This window comes from Coregonus lavaretus (genome assembly GCF_964263955.1).
Source record: "Coregonus lavaretus genome assembly, chromosome: 21".
Taxonomy (NCBI): Eukaryota; Metazoa; Chordata; class Actinopteri; order Salmoniformes; family Salmonidae; genus Coregonus; species Coregonus lavaretus.
In genome coordinates this window covers 34,705,988-34,721,812 of record NC_140008.1, presented here as the reverse complement: position 1 = coordinate 34,721,812, position 15,825 = coordinate 34,705,988, and the positions used below count along the sequence as shown (strand labels likewise).

General features: G+C 41.6%; 1 protein-coding gene across 1 annotated transcript in view; it reads right to left on the bottom strand.

Annotated features, from left to right (window-relative positions):
• Positions 1 to 15,825, bottom strand: part of LOC311149144 (CMP-N-acetylneuraminate-beta-1,4-galactoside alpha-2,3-sialyltransferase-like) — a gene marked incomplete at its 3' end in the record, with an annotated part of 60,636 nt that overhangs the window by 41,521 nt on the left and 3,290 nt on the right. The window contains exons 2-3 of the mRNA XM_084186231.1: positions 13,939 to 14,062; positions 7,969 to 8,016 (exon numbers count right to left, since the gene is read on the bottom strand). Coding sequence (XP_084042357.1) covers positions 7,969 to 8,016; positions 13,939 to 14,062 — 172 coding nt within the window. The remainder of the gene's footprint in view (positions 1 to 7,968; positions 8,017 to 13,938; positions 14,063 to 15,825) is intronic.

Here is a 15,825-nt window from a genome sequence, read left to right as displayed (position 1 = left end):
ATGGCTAGAGAACAAGGAACAAAACATTACAAAACGGATGAGTACAAACTAAAACAAAAATGTTTACTTTCTTTCATATTAATTTAGCTGTGGATCATCTACAGTGAGGGAAAAAAGTATTTGATCCCCTGCTGATTTTGTACATTTGCCCACTGACAAAGAAATGATCAGTCTATACTTTTAATGGTAGGTTTATTTGAACAGTGAGAGACAGAATAACAACAAAGAAATCCAGAAAAACGCATTTCAAAAATGTTATAAATTGATTTGCATTTAAATGAGGGAAATAAGTATTTGACCCCCTCTCAATCAGAAAGATTTCTGGCTCCCAGGTGTCTTTTATACAGGTAACGAGCTGAGATTAGGAGCACACTCTTAAAGGGAGTGTTCCTAATCTCAGCTTGTTACCTGTATAAAAGACACCTGTCCACAGAAGCAATCAATCAATCAGATTCCAAACTCTCCACCATGGCCAAGACCAAAGAGCTCTCCAAGGATGTCAGGGACAAGATTGTAGACCTACACAAGGCTGGGATGGGCTACAAGACCATCGCCAAGCAGCTTGGTGAGAAGGTGACAACAGTTGGTGCGATTATTCACAAATGGAAGAAACACAAAATAACTGTCAATCTCCCTCGGCCTGGGGCTCCATGCAAGATCTCACCTCGTGGAGTTGCAATGATCATGAGAACAGTGAGGAATCAGCCCAGAATTACACGGGAGGATCTTGTCAATGATCTCAAAGGCAGCTGGGACCATCGTCACCAAGAAAACAATTGGTAACACACTACGTCGTGAAGGACTGAAATCCTGCAGCACCCGCAAGGTCCCCCTGCTCAAGAAAGCACATATACAGGGCCGTCTGAAGTTTGCCAATGAACATCTGAATGATTCAGAGGAGAACTGGGTGAAAGTGTTGTGGTCACATGAGACCAAAATCGAGCTCTTTGGCATCAACTCAAGTCGCCGTGTTTGGAGGAGGAGGAATGCTGCCTATGACCCCAAGAACACCATCCCCACCATCAAACATGGAGGTGGAAACATTATGCTTTGGGAGTGTTTTTCTGCTAAGGGGACAGGACAACTTCACCGCATCAAAGGGACGATGGACGGGGCCATGTACCGTCAAATCTTGGGTGAGAACCTCCTTCCCTCAGCCAGGGCATTGAAAATGGGTCGTGTATGGGTATTCCAGCATGACAATGTCCCAAAACACACGGCCAAGGCAACAAAGGAGTGGCTCAAGATGAAGCACATTAAGGTCCTGGAGTGGCCTAGCCAGTCTCCAGACCTTAATCCCATTGAAAATCTGTGGAGGGAGCTGAAGGTTTGAGTTGCCAAACGACAGCCTCGAAACCTTATTGACTTGGAGAAGATCTGCAAAGAGGAGTGCAACAAAATCCCTTCTGAGATGTGTGCAAACCTGGTGGCCAACTACAAGAAACGTCTGACCTCTGTGATTGCCAACAAGGGTTTTGCCACCAAGTACTAAATCATGTTTTGCAGAGGGGTCAAATACTTATTTCCCCTCATTAAAAGGCAAATCAATTTATAACATTTTTGACATGCGTTTTTCTGGATTTTTTTGTTGTTATTCTGTCTCTCACTGTTCAATTAAACCTACCATTAAAATTATAGACTGATCATGTCTTTGTCAGTGGGCAAACGTACAAAATCAGCAGGGGATCAAATACTTTTTTTCCTTCAGTCAAGGTCTAAGATCCATAGGTACCATGAAGCTTAAAAGAAAAACGACAATCTTTGAAGTGGAAGGCAATGAGAGAAAATTAAATTTTTGGGGAACTTTTTGTTGGAGCCTGGGTCATCGATCATGAGGCAGTAGTTATTCATACTTACGACATGGACACGTTTTAATCTTCATAAAAACATGTCTGTCTGCAATCATTATATTATGTTCATCATATCAGCAGTCACTGGAGCTGTCCTTTAAACTGGTAATGACTGTGTCCTCTCTGCCCTTTATATGCAGGCCTGGTACATGTCTTTATGAGAGTGAAACAGTAACGCAAATGGTTGGATGGAACAGGACAGGACCCAGAACATCATATTTGCTCTTCTCAAATGGTCAGGCTGGCAGCAGTAGCAGGGCTAGCTAAAATGTCTACATAAATTGTGGTTTAGTTTAACTGATTTACTGAGGTCAGGACAACATAATCTCAAACCCAGCTTTCTTCATTCACAATACCAGGTTTAAAACAAGAAAACAAATTAGTTTTGAATCCAACATTTCCTGTTAAAACAAAGGTAAACAGAGGTCACACTTTTATTTGAAAAGCAGCAGAGCACTGTTCACACACTTTCAAAACAGTACATTCAGTTAAAGAAACAAGCAGAGGGACAGATCTTTAACATTTGCCGGGCAGTTAAATTAAACTGACACTGAAGTAGCCAGATCTTTTTATTTTATTTCACCTTTATTTAACCAGGTAAGCCAGTTGAGAACAAGTTCTCATTTACAACTGCGAACTGGCCAAGATAAAGCAGAGCAGTGCGATAAAAACAACAACAACACAGATTTACATATGGAATAAACAAAACGTACAGTCAATAACACAATAGAAAATCTATATACAGTGTGTGCAAATGTAGTAAGTTATGGAGGTAAGGCAATAAACAGGCCATAGTGCAAAATAATTACAATTTACTATTAACACTGGAGTGATAGATGTGCAGAAGATGATGTGCAAATAGAGATACTGCAAATGAGCAAAATAAATAACAATATGGGGTAGTTGGGTGGGCTAATTACAGATGGGCTGTGTACAGGTGCAGTGATCGTTAAGCTGCTCTGACAACTGATGCTTAAAAATAATGAGGGAGATAAGTGTCTCCAGCTTCAGAGATTTTAGCAGTTCGTTCCAATCATTGGCAGCAGAAAACTGGAAGGAATGGCGGCCAAAGGAGGTGTTGGCTTTGGGGATGACCAGTGAGATATACCTGCTGGAGCGCATACTACGGGTGGGTGTTGCTATGGTGACCAATGAGCTACGATAAGACTGGGATTTGCCTAGCAGTGCTTTATAGATGACCTGGAGCCAGTGGGTTTGGCGACAAATATGTAGTGAAGGCCAGCCAACGACAGTGTACAGGTCACAATGGTGGGTAGTATATGGGGCTTTGGTGACAAAACGGATGGCACTGTGATAGACTACATCCAGTTTGCTGAGTAGAATGTTGGAGGCTATTTTGTAAATGACATCGCCAAAGTCAAGGATCGGTAGGAAAGTCAGTTTTACGAGGGCATGTTTGGCAGCATAAGTGAAGGAGGCTTTGTTGCGAAATAGGAAGCTGATTCTAGATTTAACTTTGGATTGGAGATGCTTAATGTGAGTCTGGAAGGAGAGTTTACGGTCTAACCAGACACCTAGGTATTTGTAGTTGTCCACATATTCTAAGTCAGACCCGCCGAGAGTAGTGATTCTAGTCAGGTGGGCGGGTGCAAGCAGCGTTCGATTGAAGAGCATGCATTTAGTTTTAATAGCGTTTAAGAGCAGTTGGAGGCTACGGAAGGAGTGCTGTATGACATTGAAGCTCGTTTGGAGGTTTGTTAACACAGTGTCCAATGAAGGGCCAGATGTATACAAAATGGTGTCGTCGGCGTAGAGGTGGATCTGAGAGTCACCAGCAGCAAGAGCGACATCATTGATATACACAGAGAATATAGTCTGCCCGAGAATTGAACCCTGCGGCACCCCCATAGAGACTGCCAGAGGACCAGACAACAGGCCCTCCGATTTGACACATTGAACTCTATCTGAGAAGTAGTTGGTGAACCAGGCGAGGCAGTCATTTGAGAAACCAAGGCTATTTAGTCTGCCAAGAAAAATGAGTTGAAAACCTTGGCCAGGTCGATGAAGACGGCTGCACAGTACTGTCTTTTATCGATCACGGTTATAATATCGTTTATGAGCGTGGCTGAGGTGCACCCATGAACCAGCTCGGAAACCAGATTGCATAGCGGAGAAGGTACGGTGGCATTCGAAATGGTCGGTGATAGGTTTGTTAACTTGGCTTTCAAATACTTTCAAAAGGCAGGGCAGGATGGATATGGGTCTGTAACAGTTTTGATCCCTTTGAAGAGGGGGATGACCGCGGCAGCTTTCCAATCTCTGGGGATCTCAGACAATACGAAAGAGAGGTTGAACAGGCTGGTAATAGGGGTTGCTACAATTTTAGAAAGAAAATTCAGATTGTCTAGCACAGCTGATTTGTAGGGGTCCAGATTTTGCAGCTCTTTCAGAACATCAGCTATTTGAATTTGGGTGAAGGAGAAGCGGGGGGGGGCATGGGCAAGTTGCAGCGGAAGGTGCAGAGCTGGTGGCCGGGGTAGGGGTAGCCAGGTAGATTTATCGGTAGTGACAGTGTTTCCTAGCCTCAGTGCAGTGGGCAGCTGGGAGGAGGTGCTCCCCAAAACTTTTTGGAGTTAGTGCTACAGGATGCAAATGTATGTTTGAAAAGCTAGCCTTTGCATTCCTAACTGATTGTGTATATTGGTTCCTGACTTCCCTGAAAAGTTGCATATCGCGGGGGCTGTTCGATGCTAATGCAGTACGCCACAGGATGTTTTTGTGCTGGTCAAGGGCAGTCAAGTCTGGGGTGAACCAGGGGCTATATCTGTTCTTTGTTCTGAAGTTTTTGAATGGGGCATGCTTATTTAAGATGGAGAGGAAAGCACTTTTAAAGAACAACCAGGCATCCTCTACTGACGGAATGAGGTCAATATCCATCCAGGATACCCGGGCCAGGACAATTAGAAAGGCCTGCTCATTGAAATGTTTTAGGGAGCGTTTGACAGTGATGAGGAGTGGTCTTTTGACCGCAGACCCATTACGGACGCAGGCAATGAGGCAGTGATCGCTGAGATCCTGGTTGAAGACAGTGGAGGTGTATTTAGAGGGTAAATTAGTCAGGATGATATCTATGAGGGTGCCCATGTTAACGGATTTAGGGTTGTACCTGGTAGGTTCCTTGATAATTTGTGTGAGATTGAGGACATCTAGTTTAGATTGTAGGACGGCAGGGGTGTTAAGCATATCCCAGTTTAGGTCACCAAGCAATACGAACTCTGACGATAGATGGGGGGCAATCAATTCACATATGGTGTCCAGGGCACAGCTGGGGCCTGAGGGGGTCTGTAGCAAGCGGCAACAGTGAGAGACTTATTTCTGGAAAGGTGGATTTTTAGAAGTAGAAGCTCAAACTGTTTGGGCACAGACCTGGAAAGTATGATAGAGCTCTACAGTAGATTGCAACTCCACCCCCTTTGGCAGTTCTATCTAGATGGAAAATGTTGTAGTTGGGAATGGACATTTCTGAAACTTTGGTGGCCTTCCTAAGCCAGAATTCAGACACTGCTAGAACATCAGGGTTGGCGGAGTGTGCTAACGCAGTGAATAACTCAAACTTAGGGAGGAGGCTTCTGATGTTAACATGCAAGAAACCAAGGCTTTTGCAGTTACAGAAGTCAACAAATGATAGCCCCTGAGGAGTAGGAGTGATACTGGGGGCTACAGGGCCTGGGTTAACCTCTACATCACCAGAGGAACAGAGGATTAGAATAAGGATACGGCTAAAGGCTTTAAGAACTGGTCTTCTAGTGCGTTGGGTACAGAGAATAAAAGGGGCAGATTTCCGGGCGTTGTAGAATAGATTCAGGGCATTATGTACAGACAAGGATATGGAAGGATATGAGTACAGTGGAGGTAAACCTAAGCGTTGGGTAACAATGAAAGAGATAGCATCACTGAGGCACCGATTGAGCCGGTCTCTGTGTGTGTGGGGGGTGGGACAAATGAGCTATCTGAGGCAGGTTGAGCAGGACTGGGGGCTCTACAGTGAAAAAGTATAGTAAGAACCGAAACAGCAATAGACAGGGCATATTGACATGGGAGAGAGGCATAAAGCAATCACAGGTGTTATTCGAGAGAGCTAAGACAACAACTCGTAATGGCGATGAAAGTTTGAGCTGAGGCTAAAAAGATAAACAGGATGGGGTACTGTATAAAGGAACAGTCCAGCAGGCATCAGCTGTGTATCTGAGTGATCATAAGGTCCAGTGAACAGCAAAAGGTAAGTCCACGAGCAGTTCAGTGGCTGCTACAGCACAGGCGAGCAGGAGGCACGGCTGTTGATTGCGTTAACTAGCGTTCCGGGGTTAGCAGATGGATCTTCGTGGTCGTCGCGACGGGAAGCCTGTTGAAACCACATCAGATGATTACGTCGGCAGACCAGTCGTGATGGATCGGCGGGGCTCCGTGTCAACACTAGGAGGTCCCGTCCGGTTGACAGTGAGGTAGATAGCCGGGAGATGGGCCTGGCTCGAGGCTAGCTCAAGGCTAACTGGGGCTTGCTTCTGGACAGCGGTGATTAGCCAACAACAACAGCCATTCGGTTGCAGCTAGCTAGTTGCGATGATCTGGTGTTAAGGTCCAGTGATTCAGTGATTCCGGCAGAAAATCCGATATGCTATGGCTCGATAGCGCGATGTGCAGACTGGCCGATAATTGTCCAGTCTATAGCTGGCTGGTAGGTAGTGCAGGCCACGGACAATGGTGAAGACAGCTAAAGGTGGCTAATAGCAAGTAGCTAGTTAGCTGGCTAGTTTCAGCCGGATGTTCTAGATAATAAGGTATAAAGAAATAATAGAATCCGTTCCACATTGGGTGAGGAGAGTTACAGGAAAGTATATTTAGTTAAAGGATGGAAAGTGAGATTGAGAAATATATACAAAACCAAAAAAACTGGCTATTTGAGGACACTACAGAAAACACGACCGCACTGCTACGCCATTTTGGATCTTATAAGTGATCCATCTTATCTATGGCCTCTCATTAGTTACTCAAGTTATCCAGCTCTTTCATGGTGTGTGCTGCTATCTGCCTGCTAAAGCAAATAACTCAGTGCACCCTGCTGCTTAAAAGCACATTAAAAAAAAGAGAAGACAGCCAGTCGGAGGTCTTCAAGAACACTGAAGATAAAGCCGTAAATTGATCTAATGCCATCTGGCTGTGGGAGACTAGACCACAGCGTGTGGTGGAGTGTGTATGTGAATGTGTTGTGTGTCGGTGTGTGTGGGACGAGTGCTGTGGTGACAGGTTCATGGAGGGCTGATGGGATTGAGAGGTTTATTGTGAAGCATTGTGGGTTGGTTGGGGAGGAGATAAATAGGTGATTCTTATTATTGCTTGGCAGGGAGTGAGATTTGTTCTAGCAGCAGTTCCCTGATGGAAAGCAGCAAGCCTCTAGCCAGCTACCTCTGGGCTCTAGATTCCAGGGTCTGGAAGTCAGGGGAGCCCATAGGTCCTGCTCTTACAAAGACATATCTCTTCACTGCAGGGTGGATTTTGGTCGACTACGGGGGTTTCTATGTCACATTTTAGGTCATTAATGAGGTTGAATGATCCACATTCTCACTTTTGGTTATGAAATTCAAAAGAAGGCTGGTTCTCAATGTACAGTGGTGAATCATTCAAAGATTAAAGGTGGTTTTACACACACATCCAAAAGAGAAACACTGAATGACATTGTACATTTCCAGCCATTCTTTTCCTATAAAACTAACACATGTAGATAGAAGATAATTGTCTTTGTAAGATATACTGTATTTCAGTAGGTGGACATACCATAGAAGATTGAACTGGTGGTAGTTTGGAAATGTTTTACAATGTTGGGAGGTGATGGATTTCAATAAATTAAATACATAGTTTCAATAATACAGTGAATGACCACTATTATCATCTGATATGACAGATACACTATTTACAGTAGTTGCACTCAATTCTAGATGGTGTTTGTTCATCAAATGTAAGAACACCTAAGTGACTACTATGAGAAAGCCAGGCTTTTTAAAATGCAGATGAGTTCCTATGATCTACAAAACCTCCCAACATTGATGCCTGGTTTATATGTGGCAGGGTTAGCTTAACTCTAAACCTTAATCTATACTACCTGAGTGAAATAATCGTCCCACGGAGAAAAAACTATCCAGGTCTGTCTCTGAAACACAAGAGTTAAGTGACGAGTTAAGCCCCAAGGTAGTAATTGTTCAGTTAGATATCGCTGGACAAGCCCACCTATCCAAGGGAAAACCATAGATATATAATAACTTGCCACGGGTGGTTGATTGAGTATTGTTAGTCATAGGGTTTGACATAAACAAGAAGCCACATTAACCACTACCCTTGTAATTTCCACTAACTCTACCTTCACCCTCGCTCAGAAGACCACATCCATCTCCTGTTCTGTTGCTACTAGGCAGCTCTACCACCAACATCATCATTCACTGTCGGCAAAACTGGGTCAAAACTCAAAACGTCTCAACCTGCCATTTTATAAAGTGTTGGACCACATTGCAAATCACGAGATTAAGGAACAACCCTAATGGAAATAAACGAATTAAAGCTGTGAAAGGGCTTAGATCAACACTACACTGAGTGTTTGTTGTTCAGAGTAGGAGAAACTGATGACAGGATGATTAAAAGGAGAAGTATTTCAATCAAGTTTACACAGTTGAAGGGATTGGTTTGAGGGTTTGGTTTGCACATCATTGGACATTCAGGAGTCCAAACAAGTGAATAATACACATTCGGCCTAGTCCAAACAATTTTCTGAGAGGTACATTGCTTAGTAGTGGGTCCATAGGAGAGTGTCTGCTAAATGACGTAAATGTAAATGTAAACAATCTGTTGTTGTAGAACAAGCTGTAAGATGGGGGTGTGTCCCAAATGGCACCCTATTCCCTATGTAGTGTACTACGTTTGACCAGGGCCCATAGCGCTCTGGTCAAAAGTAGTGCATTATGTAGGGTATAGGGATGCAGCCTCAAATCACATAAAATAAAGTTCAACCTACCCCACAGTGACACCGCAGTGGCGTAAATGTACCGTAAAATCAGGACAGGGAGTGTGAGGTTGTTGAGTTGAGTTGCTCTCACACTGTTGTTTGAGGACACCTATTAGCCTGCTCAACTTTCTTTCTTTGGCTCGTCTGCCAAAAAGCTTAAAGACTCAAAGAAAAGTTAAATGCACTAACCTCCAAACGTTTACTTGGATTTTACATAATGGACTATTTTCAAATCAAGCCTGGACTCAGGTTGGCAGAGAACAAGAAGCCCTCCAGCATCATGCTCGGCTCGCTCCTCCATCCCTTTTATGAACTTGGAAACTCAACCTACATCTGTGGAGAGCGGTGAACAAACAACATCTCTCCCAAATTGCTAGCAAATGCTGATATGCCTGAGGTACAGGAATACTTTTCTGCTTTGAAAGATGTGTATTTTCAAAGACCTTCTGTGCTAGTTGACAGAGTGAAAGGAAGGACATAAGAGAATGAAAGAGAAGAGTAGTGTTGTTCTTGTTTCTCCTGAGTTAGACATTTAACCTAAACATGTAACTTTAAAAATGATCATGTATGTATAACTGTAAAAAATAAACATTAACACTTTAATGCTCTATACCTGTGTAGTTACGCTGTAGGCCTACTGTACGTTACATATAACTTTAGTTAGCTTATTCCGGTAATTGCATAGGAATAAAGTTAAACCATTTTGTTGTTACACAGAGAAAAGCTCAGGCTGGAATAACATTATTTAACAGTATAATAATTATTTGAAAGTGAGCCTTGCCAAGGAGAAGATTTCTAAACAAAAGTCTCCTCGGTTGAGGCAAAGACATGATTCTAATAAATCCCAGACACCTTGGTGTTATTCAACACAATTACCTAGTCCATTACAACAAGCTGTTGTCAGTTAAAAGCCCAAGTGCCTCTGCTGTCTGTCAGTTAGCCCTAACATCTCATAACACCTTGTTCATGTCCCAAATGGTACCTTATTCCCTACATAGTGCACTACTTTTGACCAGGGCCCTGGGCAAAAGTAGTGCACTATATAGAATTACATAGGGAACAGGGTTCCATTTGGGATGCACTCACAGTCATTTGTGTGTTTACTGAGACAGGTGATGCATCAACAGGTTTGTGTACAGTAACCCCCAGAATGTTTTTACTGGAGAATGTGACAGTACAAATTAACGACAGGTGAACGACAGCAAAGAGGAAACATTGCCCTCTTCCACTAAAAGTACCAACAAGTTACTTTACAAGTAACCTCATCCCCAGGCTATTGTGCACAACACATATAGGCCTGGGAAATCAACGATTCAAAGTTGGCTATAAGCTGATTAAGCCAATGCCTATACGCCGGGAGTAACTCCTGGTCTTTCTGTATTGGCTAACGAAGGCCAAGTTTGACGCATTGGTCCACCAGACTCTTTGCACATTTGGGTGGAAGTGTCTGGGAACAAGATTACTATACAAGAAAGACACCCAAGTTGTGTTCAGTGGAGCACACCATAGAAAAATATTTTGCAACCGTTTTCAAATCCTGGCAACAAATGTAATTGAATGCTTTAGTGAATCAAGTTGAATCTGTGAGAAGCTAGATGGCTAATGCTTGTCTCCAAAAGTGCTTGTCTTTATGCTATGAAAGAGTAGGATGGACACAATATCACATGAAAAAGTTATTCAAGCTTTCCATCACAAATCAAATACACAAAATAATGGTTGTGCACATGATAGAGAAGGAGAGGCACCAGTTCTAGCTGGTTCCAGCATTACTACATTGTGTGATAAAACATGTATGTTTATTGCTAATGACAATAAACAAACATCCTTTGGAGATTCAAAATCATTCTGGGGATAACAAACACAACTGAAAAGGACAGTGTATAGAGTATAGTCACATCAAATAAATTATTGATTGATGATCCATTAGTATTATGTCACAGCATTTGTTAAAATACACTACAGTTTTGCAACTCCAACTTTTTTGGTTTTAAGGTGTTTCAGTCCAGATGAGCTCATCACTGCAATGTCAATCTGCGATGCAGCCTATTTACATATTCACATGCCTGATGTATTATTAGTATTTAGTATTTTATTAGCATCCTCAATTAACTACTCTTCCTGGGGATCAAACAGGAAAGAAAACACAACAAATAAAAGACATCATACACTGTGTACAAAACATTAGGAACACCTCTTTCCATGACAGACTGACCATGTGAATCAAGGTGAAAGCTATGATCCCTTATTGATGTCACTTGTTAAATCCACTTCAATCAGTGTAGATGAAGGGGAGGAGACAGGTTAAAGAAGGATTTTTTAAGCCTGGAGACAATTGAGACATGGATTGTGTATGTGTGCCATTCAGAGGGTGAATGGGCAAGGCAAAATATTTAAGTGCCTTTGAACGGGGTATGGTAGTAGGTGCCAGGCGCACCGGTTTGAGTGTGTCAAGAACTGCAACGCTGCTGGGTTTTTCATGCTCAACAGTTTCCCGTGTGTATCAAGAATGGTCCACCACCCAAAGGACATCCAGCCAACTTGACAACTTTGGGAAGCATTGTAGTCAACATGGGCCAGCATCCCTTTGGAACGCTTTCTAAAACGTGTAGATTCCATGCCCCGACACATTGAGGCTGTTCTGAGGGCAAATGGGGGTGCATCTCAATATTAGGAAGGTGTTCCTAATGTTTTGTACACTCAGTGTATATTATACAATACAATGGAAAATACAATCCAAAATATATAAAAATGTCTGTGTCTCTTCACAGTCCCCGTTGTGCCGTAAGGTGTTCTTTTATCTGTTTTTTTTTATTCTGATTTTATTGCTAGCTTGAGTTGCCTTGGGTGGTAGAGAGTTCCATGTAGTCATGGCTCTATTTAATACTGTGTATTTCCCAGCCTCTGTTCTGGACCTGGGGACTGTGAAGAGACCTCTGGCTGCATGTCTTGTGTGGTACTGATGAGTGTCCAAACTGTGTGCCAACTGCTTGAACAGACAGTTCGGTACCGTTAACCCATCAACACTTCGCACAAAAACCAATAGTGATGCAGTCAATCTCTCCTCAACTCTGAGATTGACATGCATACCACTGACATTCGCCAAGTGCAATATGTGCTGCTCTGTTCTGGACCAACTACAATTTTCCTATGTCCTTCTTTGCTGCACATAACCAGACAACTGGGCAGTGGTCCAGGTGCGACAAAATTTAGGCCTGTAGGACATGCCTGGTTGATTTAGATGCCAAGAAAGCAGAGCAATGCCTTATCTTGGACAGACCTCTTCCCATTTTAGCAACCATTGAGTCTATATGTTTTGTCCAAGATAGCTTGCTATCTAGGATTACACCCTGCAGTTTAGTCTCCTCAACTTGCTCAATCGCCACATTATTAAGTAATAGATTTAGATGAGGTTTAGGGTTGAGTGAGTGATTTGTCCCAAAAACAATGCTTTGAGATATTTAGCACCAGCCTATTGCTAGTTACCCATTCAAAAACTGACTGGAGCTCTATGTTAAGGGTGTCAGTTACTTATTTAACTGTCTTAGCTGACGTGTATACGGTTGAATCGTCAGCGTACATAGACACACAGGCTTTATTCAAGGTCAGTGGAAGGTCATTAGTAAAAACAGAAAACAATAATTACCCAAGCCAGCTGCTCTTGTGGTCCACCACACTCAACCGAATTAGCATTAGAGAGGCTTCCATTAAATAAAACCCTCTGTGTTTTATTAGACAGGTAACTGTCAATCCATGATAAGGCAGAGGATGTAAATTTTACATTTACATTATTTAGCAGACGCTCTTATCCAGAGCGACATACAAATTAAATCCATGATGCCTACGTTTTTTCACCCATTAAATAAAACCCTCTGTGTTTTATTAGACAGGTAACTGTCAATCCATGATAAGGCAGAGGATGTAAATTTTACATTTACATTATTTAGCAGACGCTCTTATCCAGAGCGACATACAAATTAAATCCATGATGCCTACGTTTTTTCACCAATAGGTTATGATCAATGATATCAAAAGATGCACTGAAATCTAACAAAACAGCTCCCACAATCTTATTATCAATTTATTTCAGCCAATCATCAGTCATTTATGTCAGTGCCGGGCATGTTGAGTGACCTTCCCTATAAGCATGCTGTAAGTCTGTTTTTAATTTGTTTTCTGTACAATATCATTGTATTTGGTCAAAAACGATTTTTTCCAAAAGTTTGCTAAGCACTAGTAACAGGCTGATTGGTCAGCTGTTTGAACCATTAACGGGTGCTTTGGGTATTCTTGGATAGCAGAATGACCTTTGCCTCCCTCCATGTCTGAGGGCACACACTGTCTTCTAGGCTTAAATTGAAGATGTGGCAAACAGGAGTCACAATGTATTCTGCTACCAACTTCAGCAATGTACCATCCAGGTTGTCGGTACCAGGTGGTGTGTCCTTATTTATAGATAACAACAATTTTTTCACGTCTTCCACACCAACTTTGCCGAAATCAGAACTACAGTGTGTGTCTTTCATTATTCTGTCCGTTATGCATGAATATGAAGGCTCAGCATTTGTTGTTTGCATGTCATTCCTACGTTTGCAAAATATTGTCAACAAAAAAGTTATTAAAGTGGTTGGCAATATCAAAGGGGTTTGTTATGAATGAGCCAACTACCTCAATGAAAAATGGAGCACAGTTTGCTTTCTTACCTAGAATTTCATTTAAGGTACTCCAGAGCTCTATACTATCATGCTTTATATCATTTATCTTTGGTCCATAGTAAAGTTCATTTTTCTTTTTGTTTAGTTACATGATTTTTCAATTTACTGTATGTACAGTACATCTTTCAGAGTTCCATGTTTCCTTAGTTGCCTTAGTCTTTTAGCTCCCCCTTCTGGTAAGAAGTAGTATACACAAAACATGCTGCTACAATGACAGGAAACATTATGCTGGGTGGGGGGTGGGGGCAAAGCTTGGTGCATCATACTCATTATAAACATGTTTGGCATGACAATGATTTGGCATGATAGCACAAACAGATTGGCACTCAGTCTAGGACATGGGTAGTTGCTATACTGTACTTACGTGATTTACGTCCCCAGCCCCAGGGATGCAGTCTCCCAGAGGAGTAGTAGAGGAAGCCCAGGACCACCATGGGACAAAGCACCAGGAGCAGGTGACGGGTTGGCTTCATGATTCTCATCACCTCCTACTGTACATGGCACCATCCACATTGTAGGTGAAGGGGATTGATTGTTATCAGGATAAATTCAACTTCAAAATGCATGGATTTTTTATAGAAAAGGAAAGATTAGTATAGAATATAATAGCATAGAATAGGATACAATCTAATATATGGACCTCCAATGCACTTTTTATAGAAGAGATTCAAAATAATACATTAGAATAGAACAGGATAGAATAGCAGCAGGTTTAGTTCCTTGATTGCGTAAAACTTCCACTCCACTCAACTCTGTTATCTAATATCGAGGCAGAGTTGAGTTTTGATAACTGGTTGCACGATATGCTAGCAACAACCATCAGTTGATACTTGTAAAAATGTCAATTCTGAAAACTCTTACCTGTACCTATGTTTATCCTTTACAACCGCAGTCCTTCCACATGGTGTTCAAATTCATACTTTTAATAAAAACTTTTTCCAATACAACCACCGACTTTTTCATAATTTGTGTTTTCAACTCAGCGTAATTGCGTACAGAACGTCAAGGCCGCTACCTCTCCAGTTGAGCAACACAAATTAGGAAAAAGTCAGTAGTTGTATTCGATAAAATATTTTATTAAAAGTATGAAGGGCAAGCATTTTCTGAATTTAATTTTTTTTAAGTATCGTCTGATGTTGACTCAATGTTGTTGCTAGCAAATCGCGCGACCATTTATCAAAACTCAACTCGGCCTTGATTTAAGAGAACGGAGTTGAGCATTCCTCTGCTACCGCACCCCCTGCCTTGGCACCACTTGGCATGTTTTAGAACAGTAATCTCAGTACGAAATATGCTAACTGATTACCATTGCTAGCTAGCTAAATTGGGTGCCTATCGACAATCATTTTAAGAAGATATTTGAGAAGTTTGTACGAAAATCATGAAATCTTAAGATATTGTTGAGGAATGTTCTTGGGTTTCAAATAATTAATACTGAAACTTTCATATGAATTTTGTGAGTGAATTAAACATGTTCAATTGCTTTCATTAGCTTATTTTCTCACCTCCCTGAGTTTAAGACAAGGCTTTAGCTATCTTAGAATTAAGAACATTTCCAATAACTTTATTTTCAAGGATCTAATTTCTTCTTAACTAAGTGCAATTCCTCAACAATATCTTAAGATTTCATGATTTTCTTACAAACTTCTCAAATATCTTCTTACAAACGTCTTATGAACTTATTTATTTTCTTAAGAAGCTTCTTAAGTTTTTGCGTAAGAAGTGTTTTGTGAATCTGGGCCCAGAGCTGAGAGGTTTGTGGGTCCGACAAAAAAAAGTACCTTTCAATTGCTAGACTAATGATCATCAGCACTCACCTCCACTTAGCTAACATTTCCCAGCCTAATTGTAACCAAATATCCAAACAGAGATTCAGTGAAAACAAAAATCGGACATCGAATGATTTATCAACATGAGTTCCCATGCTTGTCTCAAAGCAGTGCAATGACGCTGTCCCAATTAAAACGGTGCTGGAATTATCAGTTGACCATTACATTTATTATAACTATTTTTAGATAGCCTACCATTAACAAATATATATTATTAGCCATAATTTCTGAATGAAAGTTGGTACCGACATGAAGCCTATTGAATAGAATCATTTTAGAATATACATGCAATGCATCAGCCTAAGCAAAAACGAAAGCAGGAAGCACCAGTGACTCGGTTAATAAAAAAGTGGTCAGATGACGCAGATGCTAAGCTACAGGACTGTTTTGCTAGCACAGACTGGAACATGTTCTGGGATTCT